Source organism: Anopheles moucheti, chromosome 2 (assembly GCF_943734755.1).
Source record: "Anopheles moucheti chromosome 2, idAnoMoucSN_F20_07, whole genome shotgun sequence".
Classification (NCBI taxonomy): Eukaryota; Metazoa; Arthropoda; class Insecta; order Diptera; family Culicidae; genus Anopheles; species Anopheles moucheti.
The window spans coordinates 87178076-87202043 of record NC_069140.1 but is presented as its reverse complement, the minus strand read 5'-3'; the positions used below and the strand labels follow the sequence as shown (position 1 = coordinate 87202043).

The 23968-nt window shown below is 42.9% G+C and overlaps 3 protein-coding genes and 4 non-coding genes across 7 annotated transcripts; 4 read left to right on the top strand and 3 right to left on the bottom strand.

Moving 5' to 3' along the window:
- The first annotated feature begins 454 nt into the window (after nucleotides 1–454).
- On the top strand, nucleotides 455–2575 carry LOC128310355 (SET and MYND domain-containing protein 4-like). Its single transcript, XM_053046977.1, has 3 exons — nucleotides 455–504; nucleotides 578–2038; nucleotides 2116–2575. The coding sequence occupies exons 2-3, from the start codon at nucleotides 591–593 to the stop codon at nucleotides 2474–2476; spliced, it is 1809 nt and encodes a 602-aa protein (XP_052902937.1). The 5' UTR covers nucleotides 455–504; nucleotides 578–590; the 3' UTR covers nucleotides 2477–2575.
- Nucleotides 2576–3115: 540 nt separating this feature from the next.
- Nucleotides 3116–3187, bottom strand: Trnah-gug (transfer RNA histidin (anticodon GUG)). The gene has a single exon. It is a non-coding gene; the product is annotated as a tRNA-His (tRNA).
- A 375-nt stretch (nucleotides 3188–3562) lies between these two features.
- Nucleotides 3563–3635, bottom strand: Trnav-aac (transfer RNA valine (anticodon AAC)). Its single transcript has one exon. It is a non-coding gene; the product is annotated as a tRNA-Val (tRNA).
- Nucleotides 3636–6692: 3057 nt separating this feature from the next.
- Nucleotides 6693–10936, top strand: LOC128299817 (zinc finger protein 70-like). The gene is made up of 3 exons (XM_053035931.1): nucleotides 6693–6727; nucleotides 6924–7142; nucleotides 10117–10936. The coding sequence occupies exons 1-3, from the start codon at nucleotides 6693–6695 to the stop codon at nucleotides 10934–10936; spliced, it is 1074 nt and encodes a 357-aa protein (XP_052891891.1).
- Nucleotides 10937–13154: 2218 nt separating this feature from the next.
- Nucleotides 13155–17389, bottom strand: LOC128299811 (zinc finger protein 70-like). Its single transcript, XM_053035917.1, has 3 exons — nucleotides 17355–17389; nucleotides 16946–17167; nucleotides 13155–13974 (listed from the first exon to the last, which is right to left on the bottom strand). Exons 1-3 carry the CDS (start codon nucleotides 17387–17389, stop codon nucleotides 13155–13157), a joined length of 1077 nt encoding a protein of 358 aa, XP_052891877.1.
- Nucleotides 17390–20439: 3050 nt separating this feature from the next.
- On the top strand, nucleotides 20440–20512 carry Trnav-aac (transfer RNA valine (anticodon AAC)). Its single transcript has one exon. It is a non-coding gene; the product is annotated as a tRNA-Val (tRNA).
- Nucleotides 20513–20886: 374 nt separating this feature from the next.
- On the top strand, nucleotides 20887–20958 carry Trnah-gug (transfer RNA histidin (anticodon GUG)). The gene has a single exon. It is a non-coding gene; the product is annotated as a tRNA-His (tRNA).
- Nucleotides 20959–23968: the final 3010 nt, after the last annotated feature.

Genomic DNA, 23968 nt, shown 5'->3' with positions numbered 1-23968 from the left:
TAGAGAACACAGTACAATTATGCAAAACACAAGCCTACACAATTCTCACTGCGACTATTGATGAAAGATTCGATCAACTGAGGCAGTAAACGTTTGCCATTTTGCTGCATCGGCCGTAATCAAACGTCAGTACCAACTTGGATGAAAAATCAGACGTTAGCCTTATTAACTAACATAACAAGCCATTATCAAGTTATCTGAAGGTGATATTTGCAGTTTTTAAACAAAAGTTTTAAAACGTTTCCGATGCCTATTGCAGATTTCTAGTCACATTTCACAGTTTTTTTTCACAAACTGCATTGTTGCCAGTTTATTGAAAGCAATAAATCTGCTGTGATTATTTAAACGAAGTTGTCAAATTGTACAGTTGTCAACTGGGGCGTGTTTGCAACAGCTTTCAGTTTCTCGTGTGTCATCAAAGGAAACTACGTTTTTTTCTGAGTAATACCAGTGTACATTTTTAATTCTGCAATATATTGCACTGTTTTCAAGCTACGGAATATCGTAAGTATGTTACATTACTGTTAGCAATAGCAAATTCAATGTAATTTTAGCTTCCCTTTTGTTAACACACCAGCTATTTCACCGCAATGTCTCGCGCACTCAAAGAACCGGATTGCGACGTTAAACAACTTTTCGATTCCCTGTGGGATGAAGAGATTGCGTACGGCTTAGCTAACGCCAGCATGTCTAATCAGCAAGCAAAGAGTGTTTTTTTCACTCGCGAAATTAGACATTATCTTCGTGATTTTCCGTACCGCGAACTGTTAGCCTTGCACAGTGATGTTAAGAATAACGCGAAAGCGGATGAGCTGCGGAACTTGGGGAATTACATGTTTCATCCGCGCGTCAAGCGCTATATTGAAGCCGTCAAATATTACAACGAGAGCATCACCTACTCAGAAAAAGGATCGGAGCAAAGAGCCCTAGCGTATGGTAACCGGTCATTGATCTGTCTGGAGCTCCGCCAGTATGAGGATTGTTTGAAAAATATTCGTCTCGCGCGGGATTCAAACTATCCCGAGCGGCTTGCAGAAAAGCTTAAGAAACGTGAAAAGGATGCTAAGCTAGCACTGGAAAAGGCATCGAAGAAAGTGCCGAAAGGTCCATCCAGGCGTACGCATGAACAAGCGGAGCGTCAGCTCAAGTTAAGCTACGGTGCGCATGAGAATATGCCGCAGGTTGCAAAATGTTTACAGCTGCAAAGGAATGATCAATTCGGTCGGCATGTAGTGACTAATCATCGCTTAAACGTCGGTGATGTCGTGATGATCGACAAACCGTTCGTTACGGTGTTGGACGACTTGCTTCGCTATGTACGGTGTGCCTATTGCTATGAAGAAAAGATTTTTACACTGATTCCTTGTGAAGGATGTACCCTGGCTATGTACTGTTCGGAGCAATGTTTGAGCAAAGCGTACCAACAGTACCATCGCTATGAGTGTGCGATCATTCGAGACATGTGGCGAATTTCTGGAGATGTTCCCGTGGTTGCAATACGCGCTATTGCTTTGGCCGTCGCTGCCTTCGATCACGATGTACAGGCATTGAAAGAGCATCTGAATGGCTTGAATGAAGCGGGAATAAACGCTTTTTCAATGGACTGGAAAGCTGCTACACCAAAGGATATTTACGACGCAGTGTACGTACTAACAACAAACCAGCAGCTACGCCGACGTAAAGATCTGGCATTTACGATATTCTTCGCAACCATCGTACATCAGCTCGTGTTGGAAAGAACCGAGCTGGGATCGATTTGTGCCGTGGATACCAACACGACGAAGCTGTTGTTCGATCTGATCCTGCGTCATTTGCAAATCGCAAAATGCAATCGACAATGGCTATGTTTCATGGACTACAAGATGGAACAGTCGTTGAACGATAGTGAGGGATATGCAACGGGTTGCTTCCCGTTGATCGGCATGATGAACCATTCCTGTGCACCTAATGTGAAGCGCATCACTTTACGTGATGGACGCTGCGCTATCGTTGTGATTCGTCCAATTGCTGGAGGAGGCCAATTGTTCGACAATTATGAGTAAGTTGTTAAACCACAAGGTGTTCATACTTTTTACTACGTGTATGGTATTCATATCTTCCTTTCGTATCTCTTAGGCGACACCATTTGAAGAACGATCTGGAGGACAGACAAACTGTATTGCTGAATATGTTCAATTTTCGGTGCGGCTGTGAAGCATGCATGAACGACTACCCTACACTGGAGGAGCTTCCGCATAGAGGTATTCCCTTTGAAAATATGCTACATGGGTACATGATACATAAGGAACTTGAGTCACATGATGTAAAAAAGGCGATTAAGTACATGTCGGTGTTGGGGGCGTGTTTGAAGAAGAAAGCAAACAAGTATCCCGAGTTTGAATTATGCCATAGTCAGGTGCAATTTGAACGCTGCTTTCTAATCTTGTATAGTTACACTTCAAAGCTTCCAAAGTTCTGGAAGTATTGCAATCCTTAATACTACCATAGGGCGCTATAAAAATGTGTTCCAATTGGGACTGTTTTTTATTGATGAGCTTACCAATTTTTTTCGACAAGCTATTATTCATTTTCATTATTAAAAAATAATCCAACAATAATAAGATGTTACTTTTCTTACATTTTGTAATTCGAACATTTTTCTGCTTCATGAAAACCAATTTTGTTCGTCAGGTTTAAACTAAAACAATCCATTAGAAATAGAATATTTACTTGAATTTCATAATTCGAATATATACATACAAAATATACATCGCAAACATCGTTTTTATTTCAAAAGAGGCGCTAATCTGCAAGTAAAAACACTGCGTACATATCAATATATCAATTTTGGTCTGTAATTAACATAATAACGTCGCACGCTTAAAATAGTGTGACAAACGAATTCATATACCAAACTTCCATACACCTAACATAGTATTATAAATATATTCAGTATTAAAGAGCGAAATGATCTCCCGGAGTTGTGGCTCATCCTTCCCATCATCGCTGGCGAAAATTTGGGCATTACTAAATTACATTAAAAAACTGGTTTCTCCGTCTTCCGTGACAGTGTGTTTCCAGAGATAGGAGGGCTTGTGAATTGTCAACATTCTTCCCCCCTTTCTCAGTTGCACACTGCCGTGACCAGGATTCGAACCTGGGTTACTACGGCCACAACGTAGGGTCCTAACCACTAGACGATCACGGCTACAGACGGTGACTTGAACGAGTTACAGAAAAGCACGATCAAGCTCGAACCGAATCGACCCCCCCAAAATTGGGGCATAAAGTGAGCGAGACTTTCCACTGGCCAATTCGAGTGAAAGTACACCCAAGCCGCCCGTAACCAAGTGAATGGAAAAACGTGAAACACCGGCCCATTCAGGGTGGGGTGAGAGCAACGTTGGGTACAATTCAGAGAAATGAGATCACTCCATTGCCACTGACCCGAGTGAGTGAACCGAGATTTACAATCATCAGCTCAGCAACATCTTTTCGTTTGACAACATTAAACAGTCACACAATATTGATTTCAACAGATCCAAAAGATCCAAAAGATGGTGATCAAAATGAGGATGCAGTTTGTTTCCGCCCGGGATCGAACCGGGGGCCTTCCGCGTGTTAGGCGGATGTGATAACCACTACACCACGGAAACATCTGTTGTTCTCTTGTCGAATGATTTTCGCTAACCCACGCCGTTGCGATGAATGGTCAGCTCGTTGAACAACGACACCGTGGCATGGAGAATGCATCCATGGCTGCGAATGCATTTGTCATACGTGAGGTACAACATGAAGGTACACATGAATAAATCAACGGAATATTCGGTAATACCTCTAACCGGTCAATGATTGGGAAACTTGACCCAGAGGACAATCGGTGGTCCAGTTGAATGGTTATTGATTATGTTCATGACTCATTACGATAATTGGGTGGGGGTGACATTGTGTGACTTTAATCCCATTCGGTGTTCATATCATCATCCTAATATAAACTTAACGTAATATGTCCGACACGATGCAAAATGTTCTTAAAAATGCTTAAAATGCAAAACGAAATTCTTCGAAGTACATCCATCACTCATGAAGTTGAACCAACTTTCCAAATTAATTGTAAACAAGCTGACGGTAGTTGCTGGCGAGGGTTTTTTTATTATTGCTCTCTTTTCCTAGTTGATTGACGGTTCAACAAGAACGCAGGGCCTATCATGAATCTCCCTGTTGTTTCACATTGCTAAAATAAAGCGAAACTTCCTTACCGACGCCATGTTGTGTCTATTTCGTCCTTTTTCTGGGAGGTTTTGTTCTATCGCCATCCCTCGGAGCCGATTGACGGAAGAAAAACAACTGCGAGGCAGTTTAAATTTAATTATAAACTGTTGTTTTTCTTCATCCTCGTGCAATCAGGACTCACATCCATACTGGCCAAAGGATCAACGAGGTATCGTCATACGTTACAGCAGGAAGTGGCTTGCGGCCAAATTGCAACCAGACGATACGCCACATCCTGCAACATAAACACGCCACTCGTGGCTCATGTCGATGTTTGTCCTAATCTTTCACGGTACCATGTGGGATTTACCGGGTGGATTGTGTTTTCTATTAGCGTTGATTGGATGGCGCTGAAAGGTTCGAATGGACGATGGAAAAAACTCCTCAGAAACCTCGAGTCACTCTCATTTATTTGCTAATGCGCCATCGATACACACTGACGAAACCTTTGGACCGGTTTTGACTTCTTTTCCCGGGGAAAATCAATCGATCACGTCATATCGAATCAGTTCAAGCGATTTGGAACACCTCTGCCGTCGGTATCGCACTAATCGGTTAATAAGGTTTTGCCAAACACATAAACTGCCTTCTGCGACTCCAATACCGCCTACTTCCGATCTTTCCACTCTGATAAGCTTAGATACGTTATCTAACATTGCGAGTCCTCCTTCACTTATGTATGTGAGTACTTACGTTCCTCCTGTCTGCTCTATTCCACTGCGTCCCTGAGACCTCCTGGAGAGGAAGATCGGAATATCAGGGATTAGAGTGTTGTTTTCCTTCGCATTTGGCCAATCGCTTTTCCGATCTCGTCCATTTCATTCCATCCATCACACCATCGCGCCATCTCTTGTATGTCGTTGCCAATTAACAATTGCGCATGGCATTGACGTCACCAAACGGAACAGGATGCGCTTCCTCTTCGCGTGCGCGGTACATTGTCTCTATCTGTCGTCATCTCGCTCCTGCTAGTGCTTTGAGCTTCTTGCTTCTCACTCTCCAGTACTCGAAGACCTCCCAGGTGTCTCACAATCCTCACGCACCAGAAGGAGAAGGATCCTTATCAGATAGTCCACACTACTCCATTACCAGTTATGGATGCCTTCCTTCCGCGCCGAGGATCGGAGAGAAGAGATAAATACATAATCCTTCTAATTTTTCTAAATCACTAATCGTTCTCACCCTCCCGACTGACCCGCGCCAGTCGTAGGACGTTTATATGCATCGACAAGTGCGAAATGAGCCATTCGTCCATCTTTTTTCCCAAATAATGTATGTGCGTTTGGAGCGTTACATAGGAAGAACACAATTCTCACATAAATGACGGGTCGTGCAAGCGAGCGTCCAACCTCCAGAGCAAACATCTTCCCCTGCAAAATTGTAAATCAGATTTGGAAAATAAATAATCGCTTATGTGCAGCGCGCGTGTCCTCGCGAAATCATCCGACTGTGACCAGAGCTTGAACGGGTCCATGCCGATGAGTGAAAGAGTGAGCAGATCGTTAGAAGTGAGTTCTCCGTGTTTCGAGCGTAACCGAAAAGAACACAAAACTCTGATGGAAAAGCCTTTCCTTACTCACTCTTCTGCTTTTCCGACCTGAGGAGGTCCCAGAAGGTCCGCGGATTATGTGCAGATCAATGTCGTGTGTCCTGCCTTTCCGGCAGTCGGGCACCCTTACTTTCCTATGTTCTCCCTTCCTTTCTGCTGGTTCTTGTCCTGCGGAACCAGTTCTGCCACACACATAAGCGTTAAATTTGTTTACCTTGCTGCTTCCAGTCCGGATTTTCTACTTTGTGCAACGCCATCCTTGCGAGGCACCAGGGGGCCGAGGTATGCGGAAGGACTTCCCTTCGACCAGTCCATCTCGAGAAGGAGCTGTTCGAATGGCGTCGCACTGTGTTGGCCTCACTTTTGAACGAACTGTCGGATCGAATAGGTGCAATTGGAGTTGACACCACCGGAGAAGTTGTCAGTGAATCAGAATCTTGTGAGGGAAGGAAAACTATACCATTCGTAGAGATAGTAGTTCATAGTTGGGGCAGAGATGTGCGAGATCTTTCCGTTTTAATTGTGTAATTGCCCAAACTTCTTCAGGGAATGATATCCTGTTAAATGCAATGAGCAATCAGATAATTGGGAACGCAATTTGTCTCTAATTGTTCGTTTTGTGTGTTAAACGGCCAAATTAACGAACTCGTCGTAGGGAAGCACTTCACAACGGACGGCTTTAGAGAGCGCCTTATTGTGTTGAACTTGCATTGAACAACGTCCCTTCAAGCGATTTCCTGGTCCCATTTGTGTTTTTTTGTGATTTCATGTGTGTTTGACTCTCCAACAAAAGAGTCTGTTTCAAAAAACTCTCTTCTGTGACGTGAGATTTCCTGCGCAGTTCCTCCGTACCTCAACGGATATTGTACAAAGCGAGTGTCTCACAAGACCAATGGACGTCATGATGGACTGGGATATCATCGACATGTAAGTAGATTAGTTTTTATATCTTAATATTGTGTGTTGCCTTATTGTCCTTGTAATGATAGAAGATTCCTCCTGCATCGAGACACAGAACCGAGGTTGAATTGACCCGGAAAATGAGGTGTTTTGTTTGTGACATTTGGTTCATCCCGACATCACTTGGGTCTAATTGCTCTCGTTATTTCTCCCTCTAACACAGCTTCAACTTCCACACCGAAGACCGAGAGTTGGACATTGACATTCAATCTATTCTGCTGAACGAATCAAGCTACGGTATAATACTCTCGCAAACTGAGGAGGATCTCATGGGGCCAACAGCGGAGTGCCACAACACGAACCCCGAACAACCTGATTCCGATTCATCAAGGCAACTCGCAAAGGTCCATTCGTCTTCATACTGGAAACCCTCCAAATGCACGTGAGTATGCCATCGGGTCTCCTTACCTACGGCGTCATTGAAGGGAGGTTCCATGCAGATTTGGAGCAGTTCCTACTTTGGGCATATCGTACAGAAGGATTAAGACATTACATTCGCACCATTTGAGGTTGATAAATCCGGATCGACAAACGCACGACATGCGTCGGGGTGTATTTCTATTTGCCGTAAACTATTTGTTTGCGCAACTAACAAGCCTGGTACGGATTAGCATCCGACAAATGAGTTGTGATGTTGGAAATACAGAGAGCGCCTTTGTCCTTCCATTTTGGGTTGTTGACACGGTTCTCATAGTTTCCATTTTGTTGACATTAGACGGCTTCCCTCAAGTCAACACAGTACAGCATCCCATTCATGCAACTAGAATTAGTTTCAATGTGATGTCGTACTCCACAGACGTTCATTCTTTGTGAACGAGCTCGGTGATTGTGTTGGAAAAATACTTTTTGCGGGCGACCAAATACAAATTATAACTTGATTGGCTTCATTTAGGGATATGAATACGTAATGAAGTGATCTCGCATGGAAAATAGTGAGTTATTTCATCGCAGATATTACGGAGAAAAATAACCAATGAATCCATAAACATGCACGATTCTACGATAGCAGAGGTATCCAACTGTAAATGATGCTCAACTGCACATGACGCACGGGATGCCGAAGGATCTTTTTTATTCTCTGGTTTATTCCAGATTGAATAGAGATATCCATTGCACGGAAAGAACGGAAACCCCCTTTCAAGCTTGTTCACACATTTCACACATACGAGAAGAGAAAATAAATCTTGCTTAGTCTACCAGCAAGATATCTGAAGGTCCACACACTGGATAATATTAGAGCAATTCAAACAATTATTCTACTATCTAACAGCATCTTTTCTAAATCCAATCTTCTTGTAAGACCCTAAATATTAATCCAGAATAAATGAGAACCCAAGAATGAGCAAGAAGGTCAATTTCCGAAAAGGTTTCTTCTTCACACTTCTCCAACACACACACGTGTGACGAAAAGTTTGTTGTCCCCACTCTCCGTAATCCCAGTTCCCGTGCCAGGTCACGTTGTTTGGACTCGTGAAACATTCACTGGACGGGTCTACCGGAATCTATTTGTTCGTTGAAACACAACACTCCAGCAAAGAGCAACATTGTAAACTTTTGCACAACTTTCCCGAACTCAATCTCGATCTCCACTGAACCATTTCCGTTTCCAAAACGGGTAAACCGACGGCCGACGTTTCTTTCCAGGGCTTTACATTGAACCTCCAGTGAGGTGATTGTAACAATCGGAAACAATCAGAACAGTAGGACAAAGTTCGAGAGATTGATAAATGTTTAATGACTCGAAAAGGAACATATTTCGCTTTGTTTTGGAAAATTGATAGACCGGCTGTTTGCCCTATCGAAAGATGTTTGATTAGCCTGGAGAAGTTTGATTTACATTCGGAAGGAACCTGTAAATACCAACTAAGCTTGACTGGAGGACGAATATTACATATTTACTACAAAGTTACAGATTATAAATTGTACGTACAATTGCAGTAGAATTTTTCTATCATTGGAGCAGTCTAAAGTTAGTTACTTCAAGCTTCAGAGTTTTCCAATTACTCTCAATACCTCAATAACTTATGATATGGCTCAATAAGACCAAATGATTTGTCTTTTCAATCCGAATTAATTTGTTTCGCATTTTCATCTTCTATATTAGCGATTGAATGCAATCTAAACGAGGAAACTCTAGGAAGCCATACAGCTTAGCACAATATTAGGGCAGACGAGTTTGCTTGTAAGAAATCAGACCAAATTATTTATTAGATATTTATTCAGAAATTGAAATTATTGCAGCGGAGGTCTTCCGTTGAAAAAATGTGCACAGCACGGAGTGTTACTTTCGCATTAAATTAAAGTTTTGTTTAACCGAACCCACAAAAACTCAAACATTCGGGATTCGGTACATTAAGAGAAGATGAAATGAAGTACAGTCGATGCAGGAAGCCTTCTATTTCCGCGTTCTTTCCATCGCGTGATCTTTACGAAGCATATTTAATGAGTGGCTAAGGAAAGCAATCACTCGCTGCCAATTATCGCTATTTGTATAGGCACAATCCGGAAGAAACCGTGAAAAAGGTAGTCGCGCTGTTTGACAGTCAGTGAAACAAATGGAAATACGCGTTGGAACTGCGGTACTGAATGATTTATGCAGTTCTCCAACGGTATGTCCCCCTTTCAGAGTGTCCATTGCAGAAGGGGTTGACGCTGTGGAGAGCGGATCCGGAAATGTTCCGTGACGGAAAGTTTGTGCTAAATACACATCAGCTTCATTTTCCGATTCGACATGCATTAGAACATGTTTTAATTATCGAATGATGCGGAAATGCAGTGATCATTGCATAATTTAGGTCGAGCATTACGGTCAGATGCACCGCACGTTTCCATGGTAATCAATAGCAGTTGGGAGTTCTAGCATACTCAATCATTTCTAAAAACAATAGAAATCACATGCAGAAGCCCTTCACGGCGGTCATTTATTATACCCAAGGTTCCTCCGGAGCCTTTTAGCCTTGCATCCACCACACGACACCCATTTCCACACTTTTCCGTTGATGAGCATTCCGCACAGAATCAATGAAAAAAGCATTTCCAAAGGGGCGTTGCCAGCGAAGGACCAATCAGTGCTCCGTACTCGTCGGAAGCAGGACGACAACAAAAGGACTCAAAGGGAACGCCGATTGATGGCGCTCACATCTCCCGCAGATGAGATGCGCTTACATCTGACGAGAGATTGGCTGTGTTTAGTTCGCCACAGTTAGTTCTCGTTTGCAGTTAGGTTTAGATATACGACAAGCTCAAGGTATTGCCCAAGCAAAGAATTCCATCGTCCGACGGCTTTTGCAATAGAAAAGTGATGTTAAACTGCAACTCCCGTTGAGAAAAATGTTGTGTGTGTGTGCTAATTTCAGAACTCCGACGTCAGAGCTGAACAATTCCGTGGACTGTGATGAACTAACTCCCGGCATGCTACAGGAGGCCAGCGAAACGGAGATCCTGTACAAGGACGATTCTTCAATTGCTCCGCAAGACATGTGCTCCAAGGATCCGAATCCGTGTGATAACAACAATCTCCGACCATGTCCTCACTGTAACAAACACTTCCCGTGTAGGTCTACTCTCGACCAACACCTTCGGCGGAGGCATACAGACGAAAAGCCTTTCCAGTGCGCCAAATGTCCCAAGGCGTTCCGGCTCTCATCCACACTGTCCGCACACAAGAAGCTGCATGACCAAAGCGGACCCAGTCTGCGGTGTGAAACGTGTGGACGAGCCTTCACACAGCCCAGTGCCCTGTCCAGCCATCGGCTACTTCATCGGACGGAACGGCCCCATTGTTGCAAACTTTGTGGAAAACAGTTTGTCCGTTTGCACGCCCTCAAGACACATGTCCTTAGTCACGCGAATGAACGACCTTTCGCGTGTGATCAGTGCGGAAAAACGTTCACCGAAAAGCACGTCCTTGTGCGCCATCGGAAGACGCACAGTGACGAACGGCCGCACGAGTGTGAGGTGTGCTCGAAAGCCTTCAAGGAACGGTATGACCTACTACGGCACACGCTCATTCACAGTGGATTGCGACCCCACAAGTGTCCCGATTGTTCGAAAACGTTTATCCAGTCCAATGCACTGGCGAAGCATCGGAGGTGTCATGAACGGGAACGCTTTCTTGGCCACCAGATGGATCCGGTCGCCTTTTCTGTGACTCGAACGGAAACTGCGTGTTGTTAGGTGTAGATGTGGTAGTTTGAGCCACGAGGGGACTACGCAAACAGGTGTATAGGTGGTCCTACATGCGACATTGTCGATTGCTTGATTTGATTTGGAAAATAAATAGACACGTGTTTGTGTCAATGTTATTGTATAAGTCTTTAATATTTTCCAAAGTGAGCTATCTCTGTCTTAAACTATCTTAAAGTGTACGAAGTAAACATATTCTAGTAAGGTTTGTTGGTTACCGATTTTGATTATTGAAGTTGGTTCGTAATTAACAAGAATTCAGTCTAAAATATTTCATTTTTAAAGTAGATAAACTATAGTTGTTTTAGTTGCTATAACGCAGTAGTTTATATCGCAACTTTTGATTTCATATCATTGATATCTTAAATAGGAATACATTACTTTGTGATTTATATACTTACAATCAGTGGCGAATTTACACTTGTGGAAGCCCTACGCGGCGTAAGGCCCCTTTTGAAGAGCTTATACTGGAAACATTATTTAAATCCTGAGTTAACTAACACATATGTAAATCAGAATTTAAACTATCAGTTAAAGTCACCGTGAAGGATTAATTGTAAAATTGTATTGAATGATTTAATTCTTAGAGGTTTTAATAAACTCTTTCCCTTGACAGATTTAAATCATTCATTTATCCTAAATCATTGTGCATGTCATTGATTAGTCTAAACACAACAGATCCGGTAGCAAATCTAATCTGGGATATCCCCCTGTTAAGTCACTACGAGCTACGAGTGAATTCAGTTAAAGTAAGGAAGCAATTGCAGGACAACATCACTTAACAGGTTCACAGGAAATAATCCTTAGTTATTAGGTTCACTGCGTCTCAAAATTATTGCCTTCCTCTCAATTTGGACCTACTACGCCTCCTCTGTCCATATGGATGACCTAAAAGAACTTTACGGGCTGGGTCGTCCGGTGTCATTCTCATGACGTGCCCAACGGAACCTAGCGAGCATTTTCAGTAGGACAGTGAAGTTCATCGTACAGCGGTTCCTCCATTCATTCTAGCGGTTCCTCCATTGTCCTTTCACACATACGGGACCAAAAATCCTTGTGCGCTTCTTCCTCTCGAACTCAGCTTCGAACTTCGATTGTCGCGACAGGTGTTTGGAGTAGCGAATTTTCCTCAGACTGCAGAAAGACCGATTGGTAGTCAGAACCCTAGCTCGTATCTCGACATCAATGATGATAGCCAAGCACAGTTTTTTTCTGTTTGGGGAAAATTTAAAGCTTCAGCTGTTTTTTAATAATTTCTTATATAAAAAAACATCAGCAACATTGTGACTAATTGCATTATGTTCATGATTCGGTGACAACTTCTGCTGATCGGTTTATGGAAGTATATTCCAATAGCTGCCAAACACCACCTGGCCTAGTTCGTCTACTGTGGAATGTACCTGTCGAGAATAACTTAAATGAACTAACGTCATGTTTGATAACAATACAGTACAATAACTGTACACTACACCAAGCATTAATCTCGTGAGGCAGTTTTTGTAACTAATAATTTAATCAACTATTAAAGAAAATCAAAGATTATTCCTAACTTGTAATAGTAATGTCGTCGTGACTCGGGGCCCCAAACGACCGCTTAGTCTGTTTACCGTCAAAACTGCCCCTGCTTACAATACTGCCAAAAAAGATTGTACAAATTGTAATTTGATTTATTCACATTTAAGGAGTTCTCTAAGATGTTTACATGTAACGAGTAGTTATTTATTTACATTTTTTGCTTTATTTTTACATTATCTAATATATTCAATATTCACGCGATATCCAATGTACTTATATAATATCAGAACAGTATAGATATAGATATAGTTGTAGTTTACTTATTAACATTTGACAACCTCAAGAGGCCTAGGCCTGCCTTTTCTGGGTTTCTGTAACTTTATTTACCCCTAGCTGGATAGTCAGCCCTGCGTACGGGGGATTGGTCCGGTCCGTTCGTGTGAAGATCGGCGTCTACTACCGTCATGCCACCGGGCGGCCCTTATAAAACACTTTCATACATGGGTGAAATTGAGTAAATTAAATCTTTTGTGATAATGAAGAAGCATGCGTAATAAGAGCTCTGGTAACATTGACACAAACACGTGTCTATTTATTTTCCAAATCAAATCAAACAATCGACAATGTCGCATATAGGAACAACTATGCACCCGATTGCATAGTCCCTTCTTGGCTCAAACTACCACATCTACACCTAACAACACGCAGTTTCCGTTCGAGTCACAGAAAAGGCGACCGGATCCATCTGGTGGCCAAGAAAGCGTTCCCGTTCATGACACCTCCGATGCTTCGCCAGTGCATTGGACTGGATAAACGTTTTCGAACAATCGGGACACTTGTGGGGTCGCAATCCACTGTGAATGAGCGTGTGCCGTAGTAGGTCATACCGTTCCTTGAAGGCTTTCGAGCACACCTCACACTCGTGCGGCCGTTCGTCACTGTGCGTCTTCCGATGGCGCACAAGGACGTGCTTTTCGGTGAACGTTTTTCCGCACTGATCACACGCGAAAGGTCGTTCATTCGCGTGACTAAGGACATGTGTCTTGAGGGCGTGCAAACGGACAAACTGTTTTCCACAAAGATTGCAACAATGCGGCCGTTCCGTCCGATGAAGTAGCCGATGGCTGGACAGGGCACTGGGCTGTGTGAAGGCTCGTCCACACGTTTCACACCGCAGACTGGGTCCGCTTTGGTCATGCAGCTTCTTGTGTGCGGACAGTGTGGATGAGAGCCGGAACGCCTTGGGACATTTGGCGCACTGGAAAGGCTTTTCGTCTGTATGCCTCCGCCGAAGGTGTTGGTCGAGAGTAGACCTACACGGGAAATGTTTGTTACAGTGAGGACATGGTCGGAGATTGTTGTTATCACACGGATTCGGATCCTTGGAGCACATGTCTGGCGGAACAATTGAAGAATCGTCCTTGTACAGGATCTCCGTTTCGCTGGCCTCCTGTAGCATGCCGCGAGTTAGTTCATCACAGTCCACGGAATTGTTCAGCTCTGACGTCGGAGTTCTGGAATTAGCACACACACACACAACATTATTCTCGACGGGAGTTACAGTTTCACATCACTTTTCTATTGCAAATGCCGTCGGATGATGGAATTCTTTGCTTGGGCAATACCTTGAGCTTGTCGTATATCTAAACCTAACCGCAAACGAGAACTAACTGTGGCGAACTAAACAGAGCCAATCTCTCGCCAGATGTAAGCGAATCTCATCTGCGGGAGATGTGAGCGCCATCAATCGGCGTTCCCTTTGAGTCCTTTTGTTGTCGTCCTGCTTTCGACGAGTACAGAGCACTGATTGGTCCTTCGCTGGCAACGCCCCTTTGGAAATGCTTTTTTCATTGATTCTGTGCGGAATGCTCATCAACGGAAAAGCGTGGAAATGAGTGTCGTGTGGTGGATGCAAGGCTAAAAGGCTCTGGAGGAACCTTGGGCATAATAAATGACCGCCGTGAAGGGATTCTGCATGTGATTTCTATTGTTTTTAGAAATGATTGAGTATGCTAGAACTCCCAACTGCTATTGATTACCATGGAAACGTGCGGTGCGGTGCATCTGACCGTAATGCTCGACCTAAATTATGCAATGATCACTGCATTTCCGCATCATTCGATTATTAAAACATGTTCTAATGCATGTCGAATCGGAAATGAAGCTGATGTGTATTTAGCACAAACTTTCCGTCACGGAACATTTCCGGATCCGCTCTCCACAGCGTCAACCCCTTCTGCAATGGACACTCTGAAAGGGGGACATACCGTTGGAGAACTTCATAAATCATTCAGTACCGCAGTTCCAACGCGTATTTCCATTTGTTTCGCCGACTGTCAAACAGCGCGACTACCTTTTTCACGGTTTCTTCCGGATTGTGCCTATACAAATAGCGATAATTGGCAGCGAGTGATTGTTTTCCTTAGCCACTCATTAAATATGCTTCGTAAAGATCACGCGATGGAAAGAACGCGGAAATAGAAGGCTTCCTGCATTGACTGTACTTCATTCCATCTTCTGTTAATGTACCGAATCACGAATGTTTGAGTTTTTGTGGGTTCGGTTAAACAAAACTTTAATTTAATGCGAAAGTAACACTCCGTGTTTTGCACATTTTTTCAACGGAAAACCTCCCCTGCAATAATTTCAATTTCTGAATAAATATTGGTCTGATTTCTTACAAACGAACTCGTCCGCCCTAATTTTGTGCTAAACTGTATGGCTTCCTATAGTTTCCTCGTTTAGATTGCATTCAATCGCTAATATAGAAGATGAAAATGCGAAACAAATTAATTTGGATTGAAAAGACAAATCATTTGGTCTTATTGAGCCATATCATAAGTTATTGAGGTATTGAGAGTAATTGGAAAACTCTGAAGCTTGAAGTAACTAACTTTAGACTGCTCCAATTATAGAAAAATTCTACTGCAATTGTACGTACAATTTATAATCTGTAACTTTGTAGTAAATATGTAATATTCGTCCTCCAGTCAAGCTTAGTTGGTATTTACAGGTTCCTTCCGAATGTAAATCAAACTTCTCCAGGCTAATCAAACATCTTTCGATAGGGCAAACAGCCGGTCTATCAATTTTCCAAAACAAAGCGAAATATGTTCCTTTTCGAGTCATTAAACATTTATCAATCTCTCGAACTTTGTCCTACTGTTCTGATTGTTTTCGAATGTTACAATCATCTCACTGGAGGTTCAATCCCTGGAAAGCCCTGGAAAGAAACGTCGGCCGTCGGTTTATCCGTTTGGGAAACGGAAACGGTTCAGTGGAGATCGAGATTGAGTTCGGGAAAGTTGTGCAAAAGTTTACAATGTTGCTCTCGGCTGGAGTTTTGTGTTTCAACGAGCAAATAGATTCCGGTAGACCCGTCCAGTGAATGTTTCACAAGTCCAAACAACGTGACCTGGCACGGGAACTGGGATTACGGGGAGTGTGGACAACAAACTTTTCGTCACACGTGTGTGTGTTGGAGAAGTGTGAAGAAGAAACCTTTCCGGAAATTGACCTTCTTGTTCATTCTTGGGTTCCCATTTATTCTGGATTAATATTTGGATCTAACAAGAAGATTAGATTTAGAAAAGGTGCTGTTAAATAGTGGAATAATTGTTTGAATTGCTCTTATATTATCCACTTTGTGGACCTTCAGATATCTTGCTGGTAGACTAAGCAAGATTTATTTTCTCTTCTCGTATGTGTGAAATGTGTGAACAAGCTTGAAAGGGGGTTTCCGTTCTTTCCGTGCAATGGATATCTCTACTCATTCTGGAATAAAACAGAGAATAAAAAAAGATCCTTCAGCATCCCGTGCGTCATGTGCAGTTGAGCATCATTTACAGTTGGATACCTCTGCTATCGTAGAATCGTGCATGTTTATGGATTCATTGGTTATTTTTCTCCGTAATATCTGCGATGAAATAACTCACTATTTTCCATACGAGATCACTTCATTACGTATTCATATCCCTAAATGAAGCCAATCAAGTTATAATTTGTACTTGGTCGCCCGCAAAAAGTATTTTTCCAACACAATCACCGAGCTCGTTCACAAAGAATGAACGTCTGTGGAGTACGACATCGCATTGAAACTAATTCTAGTTGCATGAATGGGATGCTGTACTGTGTTGACTTGAAGGAAGCCGTCTAATGTCAACAAAATGGAAACTATGAGAACCGTGTCAACAACCCAAAATGGAAGGACAAAGGCGTTCTCTGCATCTCCAACATCACAACTCATTTGTCGGATGCTAATCCGTACCAGGCTTGTTAGTTGCGCAAACAAATAGTTTACGGCAAATAGAAATACTCCCCGACGCATGTCGTGCGTTTGTCGATCCGGATTTATCAACCTCAAATGGTGCGAATGTAATGTCTTAATCCTTCTGTACGATATGCCCAAAGTAGGAACTGCTCCAAATCTGCATGGAACCTCCCTTCAATGACGCCGTAGGTAAGGAGACCCGATGGCATACTCACGTGCATTTGGAGGGTTTCCAGTATGAAGGCGAATGGACCATTGCGAGTTGCCTTGATGAATCGGAATCAGGTTGTTCGGGGTTTGTTGTGTTGTGGCATTCCACTGTTGGCCCCATGAGATCCTCCTCAGTTTGCGAGAGTATTATACCGTAGCTTGATTCGTTCAGCAGAATAGATTGAATGTCAATGTCCAACTCTCGGTCTACGGTGTGGAAGTTGAAGCTGTGTTAGAGGGAGAAATAACGAGGGCAATTAGACCCAAGTGATGTCGGGATGAACCAAACAAAACACCTCATTTTCCGGGTCAATTCAACCTCGGTTCTGTGTCCCGATACAGGAGGAATCTTCTATCATTACAAGGACAATTAGACGACACACAATATTAAGATATAAAAACTAATCTACTTACATGTCGATGATATCCCAGTCCATCATGACGTCCATTGGTCTTGTGAGACACTCGCTTTGTACAATATCCTCGGAGGTACAGAGGAACTGCGCAGGAAATCTCACGTCACAGAGGAGAGTTTTTTGAAACAGACTCTTTTGTTGGAGAGTCACACACACAAGAAATCACCAAAAAACACAAATGGGACCAGGAAATCGCTTGAAGGGACGTTGTTCAATGCAAGTTCAACACAATAAGGCGCTCTCTAAAGCCGTCCGTTGTGAAGTGCTTCCCTACGACGAGTTCGTAAATTTGGCCGTTTAACACACAAAACGAACAATTAGAGACAAATTGCGTTCACAATTATCTGATTGCTCATTGCATTTAACAGGATATCATTCCCGGAAGAAGTTGGGGCATTTACACAATTAAAACGGAAAGATCTCGCACATCTCTGCCTCAACTATGAACTACTATCTCTACGAATGGTATAGTTTTCCTTCACTCACAAGATTCTGATTCACTGACAACTTCTCCGGTGGTGTCAACTCCAATTGCACCTATTCGATCCGACAGTTCGTTCAAAAGTGAGGCCAACACAGTGCGACGCCATTCGAACAGCTCCTTCTCGAGATGGACTGGTCGAAGGGAAGTCCTTCCGCATACCTCGGCCCCCTGGTGCCTCGCAAGGATGGCGTTGCACAAAGTAGAAAATCCGGACTGGAAGCAGCAAGGTAAACAAATTTAACGCTTATGTGTGTGGCAGAACTGGTTCCGCAGGACAAGAACCAGCAGAAAGGAAGGGAGAACATAGGAAAGTAAGGGTGCCCGACTGCCGGAAAGGCAGGACACACGACATTGATCTGCACATAATCCGCGGACCTTCTGGGACCTCCGCAGGTCGGAAAAGCGGAAGAGTGAGTAAGGAAAGGCTTTTCCATCAGAGTTTTGTGTTCTTTTCGGTTACGCTCGAAACACGGAGAACTCACTTCTCACGATCTGCTCACTCTTTCACTCATCGGCATGGACCCGTTCAAGCTCTGGTCACAGTCGGATGATTTCGCGAGGACACGCGCGCTGCACATAAGCGATTATTTATTTTCCAAATCTGATTTACAATTCTGCAGGGGAAGGATGTTTGCTCTGGAGGTTGAGCACTCGCTTGCATGACCCGTCATTTATGTGAGAATCGTGTTCTTCCTATGTAACGCTCCAAACGCACATACATTATTTGGAAAAAAAGATGGACGAATGGCTCATTTCGCACTTGTCGATACATATAAACGTCCTACGAAGGGCGTGGGTCAGTCGGGTGGGTGAGAACGATTAGTGATTTAGGAAAATTAGAAGGATTATGTATTTATCTCTTCTCTCCGATCCTCGGCGCGGAAGGAAGGCATCCATAACTGGTAATGGAGTAGTGTGGACTGATCTGATAAGGATCCTTCTCCTTCTGGTGCGTGAGGATTGTGAGACACCTGGGAGGTCTTCGAGTACTGGAGAGTGAGAAGCAAGAAGCTCAAAGCACTAGCAGGAGCGAGATGACGACAGATAGAGACAATGTACCGCGCACGCGAAGAGGAAGCGCATCCTGTTCCGTTTGGTGACGTCAATGCCATGCGCAATTGTTAATTGGCAACGACACACAAAAGATGGCGCGATGGTGTGGTAGATGGAATGAAATGGACGAGATCGGAAAAGCGATTGGCCAAATGCGAAGGAAAACAACACTCTAATCCCTGATATTCCGATCTTCCTCTCCAGGAGGTCTCAGGGACGCAGTGGAATAGAGCAGAAGGAGGAACGTAAGTACTCACATACATAAGTGAGCGAGGACTCGCAATGTTAGATAACGTATCTAAGCTTATCAGAGTGGAAAGATCGGAAGTAGGCGGTATTGGAGTCGCAGAAGGCAGTTTATGTGTTTGGCAAAACCTTATTAACCGATTAGTGCGATACCGACGGCAGAGGTGTTCCAAATCGCTTGAACTGATTCGATATGACGTGATCGATTCATTTTCCCCGCGAAAAGAAGTCAAAACCTGTCCAAAGGTTTCGTCAGTGTGTATCGATGGCGCATTAGCAAATAAATGAGAGTGACTCGAGGTTTCTGTGGAGTTTTTTCCATCGTCCATTCGAACCATATTCAGTGGCATCCAATCAACGCTAATAGAAATCACAATCCACCCGGTAAATCCCACATGGTACCGTGAAAGATTAGGACAAACATCGACATGAGCCACGAGTGGCGTGTTTATGTTGCAGGATGTGGCGTATCGTCTGGTTGCAATTTGGCCGCAAGCCACTTCCTGCTGTAACGTATGACGGTACCTCGTTGATCCTTTGGCCAATATGGATGTGAGTCCTGATTGCACGAGGATGAAGAAAAACAACAGTTTATAATTAAATTTAAACTGCCTCGCAGTTGTTTTTCTTCCGTCAATCGGCTCCGAGGGATGGCGATAGAACAAAACCTCCCAGAAAAAGGACGAAATAGACACAACATGGCGTCGGTAAGGAAGTTTCGCTTTATTTTAGCAATGTGAAACAACAGGGAAATTCATGATAGGCCCTGCGTTTTTGTTGAACCGTCAATCAGCTAGGAAAAGAGAGCAATAATAAAAAAAAACCCTCGCCAGCAACTACCGTCAGCTTGTTTACAATTAATTTGGAAAGTTGGTTCAACTTCATGAGTGATGGATGTACTTCGATGAACTTCGTTTTGCATTTTAAGCATTTTTAAGAACACTTTGCATCGTGTCGGACATATTACGTTAAGTTTATATTATGATGATGATATAAACACCGAACGGGATTAAAGTCACACAATGTCACCCCCACCCAATTATCGTAATGAGTCATGAACATAATCAATAACCATTCAACTGGACCACCGATTGCCCTCTGGGTCAAGTTTCCCAATCATTGACCGGTTAAGGGTATTATCGAATATTCCGTTGATTTATTCATGTTGTACCTCACGTACGACGAATGCATTCGCAGCCATGGATGCATTCTCCATGCCACGGTGTCGTTGTTCAACAAGCTGACCATTCATCGCAACGGCGTGGGTTAGCGAAAATCATTCGACAAGAAAAAAACAGATGTTTCCGTGGTGTAGTGGTTATCACATCCGCCTAACACGCGGAAGGCCCCCGGTTCGATCCCGGGCGGAAACAAACTGCATCCTCATTTTGATCACCATCTTTTGGATCTTTTGGATCTGTTGAAATCAATATTGTGTGACTGTTTAATGTTGTCAAACGAAAAGATGTTGCTGAGCTGATGATTGTAAATCTCGGTTCACTCACTCGGGTCAGTGGCAATGGAGTGATCTCATTTCTATGAATTGTATCCAACGTTGCTCTCACCCCACCCTGAATGGGCCGATGTTTCATGTTTTTCCATTCACTTGGTTACGGGCGGCTTGGGTGTACTTTCACTCGAATTGGCCAGAGGAAAGTCTCGCTCACTTTATGCCCCAATTTTGGGGGGTCGATTCGATTCGAGCTTGATCGTGCTTTTCTGTAACTCGTTCAAGTCACCGTCTGTAGCCGTGATCGTCTAGTGGTTAGGACCCTACGTTGTGGCCGTAGTAACCCAGGTTCGAATCCTGGTCACGGCAGTGTGTGAATGAAGAAGGGGGGATGAATGTTAACATATTCTCTCAAGTCTCCTCTCTGGAACACACTGTCACGGAAGACGGGGGATTAGAAATGTTTTTTTAATATTGAAAGATAATCTTATTGGGCAAAAAGTTCTTGAAATATTGCAAAAGTGTCCATGGGCGAAGATTTTCAAAGGTTTGTTTACCTGGGAGGTTGTTGGAAGAACTTGGAAGAACCAGCTTAACACCACCGTGGGTGCTCTTGCGTTAGCGCTGCCGGGCGTTATGGATGGCTGCTTCTGAGTTGGCATAGCAAACACAGCAGGACATATCTGCGTCCCCCGTTGGTAGGTGTTACATTAGATGTCTCATTTGCCTAATGCATTGCCTTTGGCTAGAAAGATTATTGTGGGAGCGGAATATCCTTCCCTCGGTACACATGAAGTACACAGAGTGTCGGTAGAAATCAGCTTTCGAAAGTGTTGCTGTGAGTGTGTTCTCCAATTGAAGAGAAACTCACATGGAACACCACAAGTTGGAACGATACAAGTCGATTCCGGGCTCTGCAGCTGATCTTTTTTACCTATTGAATGAAATTAAGTGATCATCATTTCACTAACCACGAGAACGCAACAATAAGATCAATGTGTAATGGATCTCTGCAGTAATCTCATCTTTTCCTTTTCCCAATCCATTTTACTTGCGAAAGGTGTTGCTGGAGGACCTTTTTTTTTGGACGAAAGGATCTTCATGGGAAGCAATCTGTGGCAAACACTTCAGGCAAGAGTTGATTCAGCTGTTGAGCATTTCGGAGGCGCACTCTCGATGCAAAAGGACCAACATAGGGACAAGAACGCCTTAGGTTCTTCCTTTTTCCTTGGTGAGCCTATATCGCTGCAGAGTGAACAATCGGAAGAAGTCATTATTCGAATTAATTGATGTGTAAATAGTGGAAACATAATCCCGGGGTGTAGGAGAGTGTGTTTGAGTAGGCTGTGTGTTTGAAGTTCCAATGCATCATCAGCTTTTCGGTGGTTGAAGTGTTTGCTGTACGATAGACAACGCTTGCTTGGATTCGTTGATGAATGTTCAAATAAGGTCCAAATTATTTGTGTTGTAACAAATTCAAACTCAAGAAATATAAAATAATCAATGAATAATTTGAATGAAAGCTATTATGCTATTAAACTCTTTAAGATTGAGTATCGTTATTGTAATGTACACAAAATGGCACAACCCAATTTGTGGGTAGAGTTGCTGATACAGTTATTATTTTAGCCACTTCATAAAGATATCAATAAGGAAATGATTTCACACGCCTTATTTGTCACCCCTGTTGTAATGTTGTGTTTTCCTACACTCCCTATTAACTACCGACGGCAACGCGTAATGTGTCACAAAATGAGGAACATACCCCGAGGGTTTTACAACGCCTAGTCCGGAGCAGGAACCAGTAAGCTCGTTACGCGTTATCAAAGTGACATAAACAATCCCACATCCCGTGGCGAAGTGCCTTGCACGTGACCGCTCCTTCGCGTTGTGGCCAACACCTTGGTTAGACGTTGATCTGTATTACTTTTCCCAATCCCTTCAAACAATCGCTCAATAATCACGGCAGTATGTAGGTAAAGTCGAGTGGATGCGATTTAAATGGAGATATGATTCTGTGCAATGATATGCCCAAGCGAACAATGCTACCACTTCAATTCATTTGCATTTCAATTTGGTTTGTGTCAAGTACATACATTTAAAAGTAATGAACAATTTTTGCTTGTGCGAATGAAATTCACTTTTTAAGTAAATGGTCAATGATTTATAAAAAAAATAATCAGTCGAGACAAGTTAGAGTGTACATACATATCAAAGCTATATATTGGTTATTATTTTATTAAAAAGTTATTACTTATTACTTTATTCAATAAAACATCACTGTAAGATCAAGTTCGGCATTTAATGTAAGTTCAAACGGCTTTATCTTTATATTAACAACTTCGATAAATCGTTGTCGGTTGACGAATTAAATAAAAAACATTAAACAGTTCTACTGTTCCATGTAAAACGAAAATTGATAGAAGAATACTCCGTAAAATCAAATCCGACGACCCCTCGTGAATATCTATCCTTATTATCAAATACAGTGTAAACACGAATAAGGCAAATGAAAATAACATCATGCAAAAAAAAGTATTCTAAACAAGGAACAAAACACAGGCGTCATGTTACGGGCTCGGCATTCTAACGAAACCCTATCAAAAAACATATTTTTCGGAATGGGTATTATGCACGGATATTTGAACGGATAAATGAACGGATATTTGCATGCATAACGTTACGTTTATGTATAAAAATCCCTTTTAAAAAAAATCGTTGGAAGGTTTGTTTTGATAGGATTTTTCTATCGATTTTTGGCCATTACGCTTTTGTTTATCGTGCTAAAGATTTGCTACAAGGAGTGGCTTAAAGTTTCGGTAATTCTAATGGGGGATCTATTAAAAATACGTAGTCCGTAATGGCACGGCTGAACATCATCCCGGCTTCTGGAATACTGAATTCTGATCGCTTAATGGTTATTAAAGTCACTTCATTATCTATTACTCATGGCAAACTAAACCAAATGTTTCAGAGCTTATTTTAGCGCGGGCCATGTCCTGACATGGCTACCTAGCCATCAATCCGTTTCGAGGCTGCCTCCATCCCTGGTTGCACCCAATCACCGACAGATCCTCCTGAACTTAGTTCAATCAACGCGCTGCGTTCCTCTAAGGCTCGCGCCAAGATGGTCGCAAACGAGCATCTTCCTGGTAGAACCGCATCCTCATCAGGCATGCAGTCTGTTCCGCCAAACAGCTCAGCTAACTCGTGGTTTATTCTCCATCTCCACAAGAGTTGCAGATCGCACAAGTTTGTGGAACCCGTAGTAGGCATCATTATTGATCCGATAACAGCCAGATGATAGTCCGATGATAGTCCGATGGTTGCCCAACGGTAGTCCGATGTTAATCCAATGTTAATCCGATGTTAATCTAAT

Coding starts and splice junctions, on each gene's coding strand:
- LOC128310355 (XM_053046977.1), top strand. CDS start 591: ATGTCTCGCGCACTCAAAGAACCGGATTGCGACGTTAAACAACTTTTC. Junction 2,039..2,115: donor CAATTGTTCGACAATTATGA/GTAAGTTGTTAA, acceptor CGTATCTCTTAG/GCGACACCATTTGAAGAACG.
- LOC128299817 (XM_053035931.1), top strand. CDS start 6,693: ATGGACGTCATGATGGACTGGGATATCATCGACAT. Junction 6,728..6,923: donor GACTGGGATATCATCGACAT/GTAAGTAGATTA, acceptor CCTCTAACACAG/CTTCAACTTCCACACCGAAG. Junction 7,143..10,116: donor TGGAAACCCTCCAAATGCAC/GTGAGTATGCCA, acceptor TGCTAATTTCAG/AACTCCGACGTCAGAGCTGA.
- LOC128299811 (XM_053035917.1), bottom strand. CDS start 17,389: ATGGACGTCATGATGGACTGGGATATCATCGACAT. Junction 17,168..17,354: donor GACTGGGATATCATCGACAT/GTAAGTAGATTA, acceptor CCTCTAACACAG/CTTCAACTTCCACACCGTAG. Junction 13,975..16,945: donor TGGAAACCCTCCAAATGCAC/GTGAGTATGCCA, acceptor TGCTAATTCCAG/AACTCCGACGTCAGAGCTGA.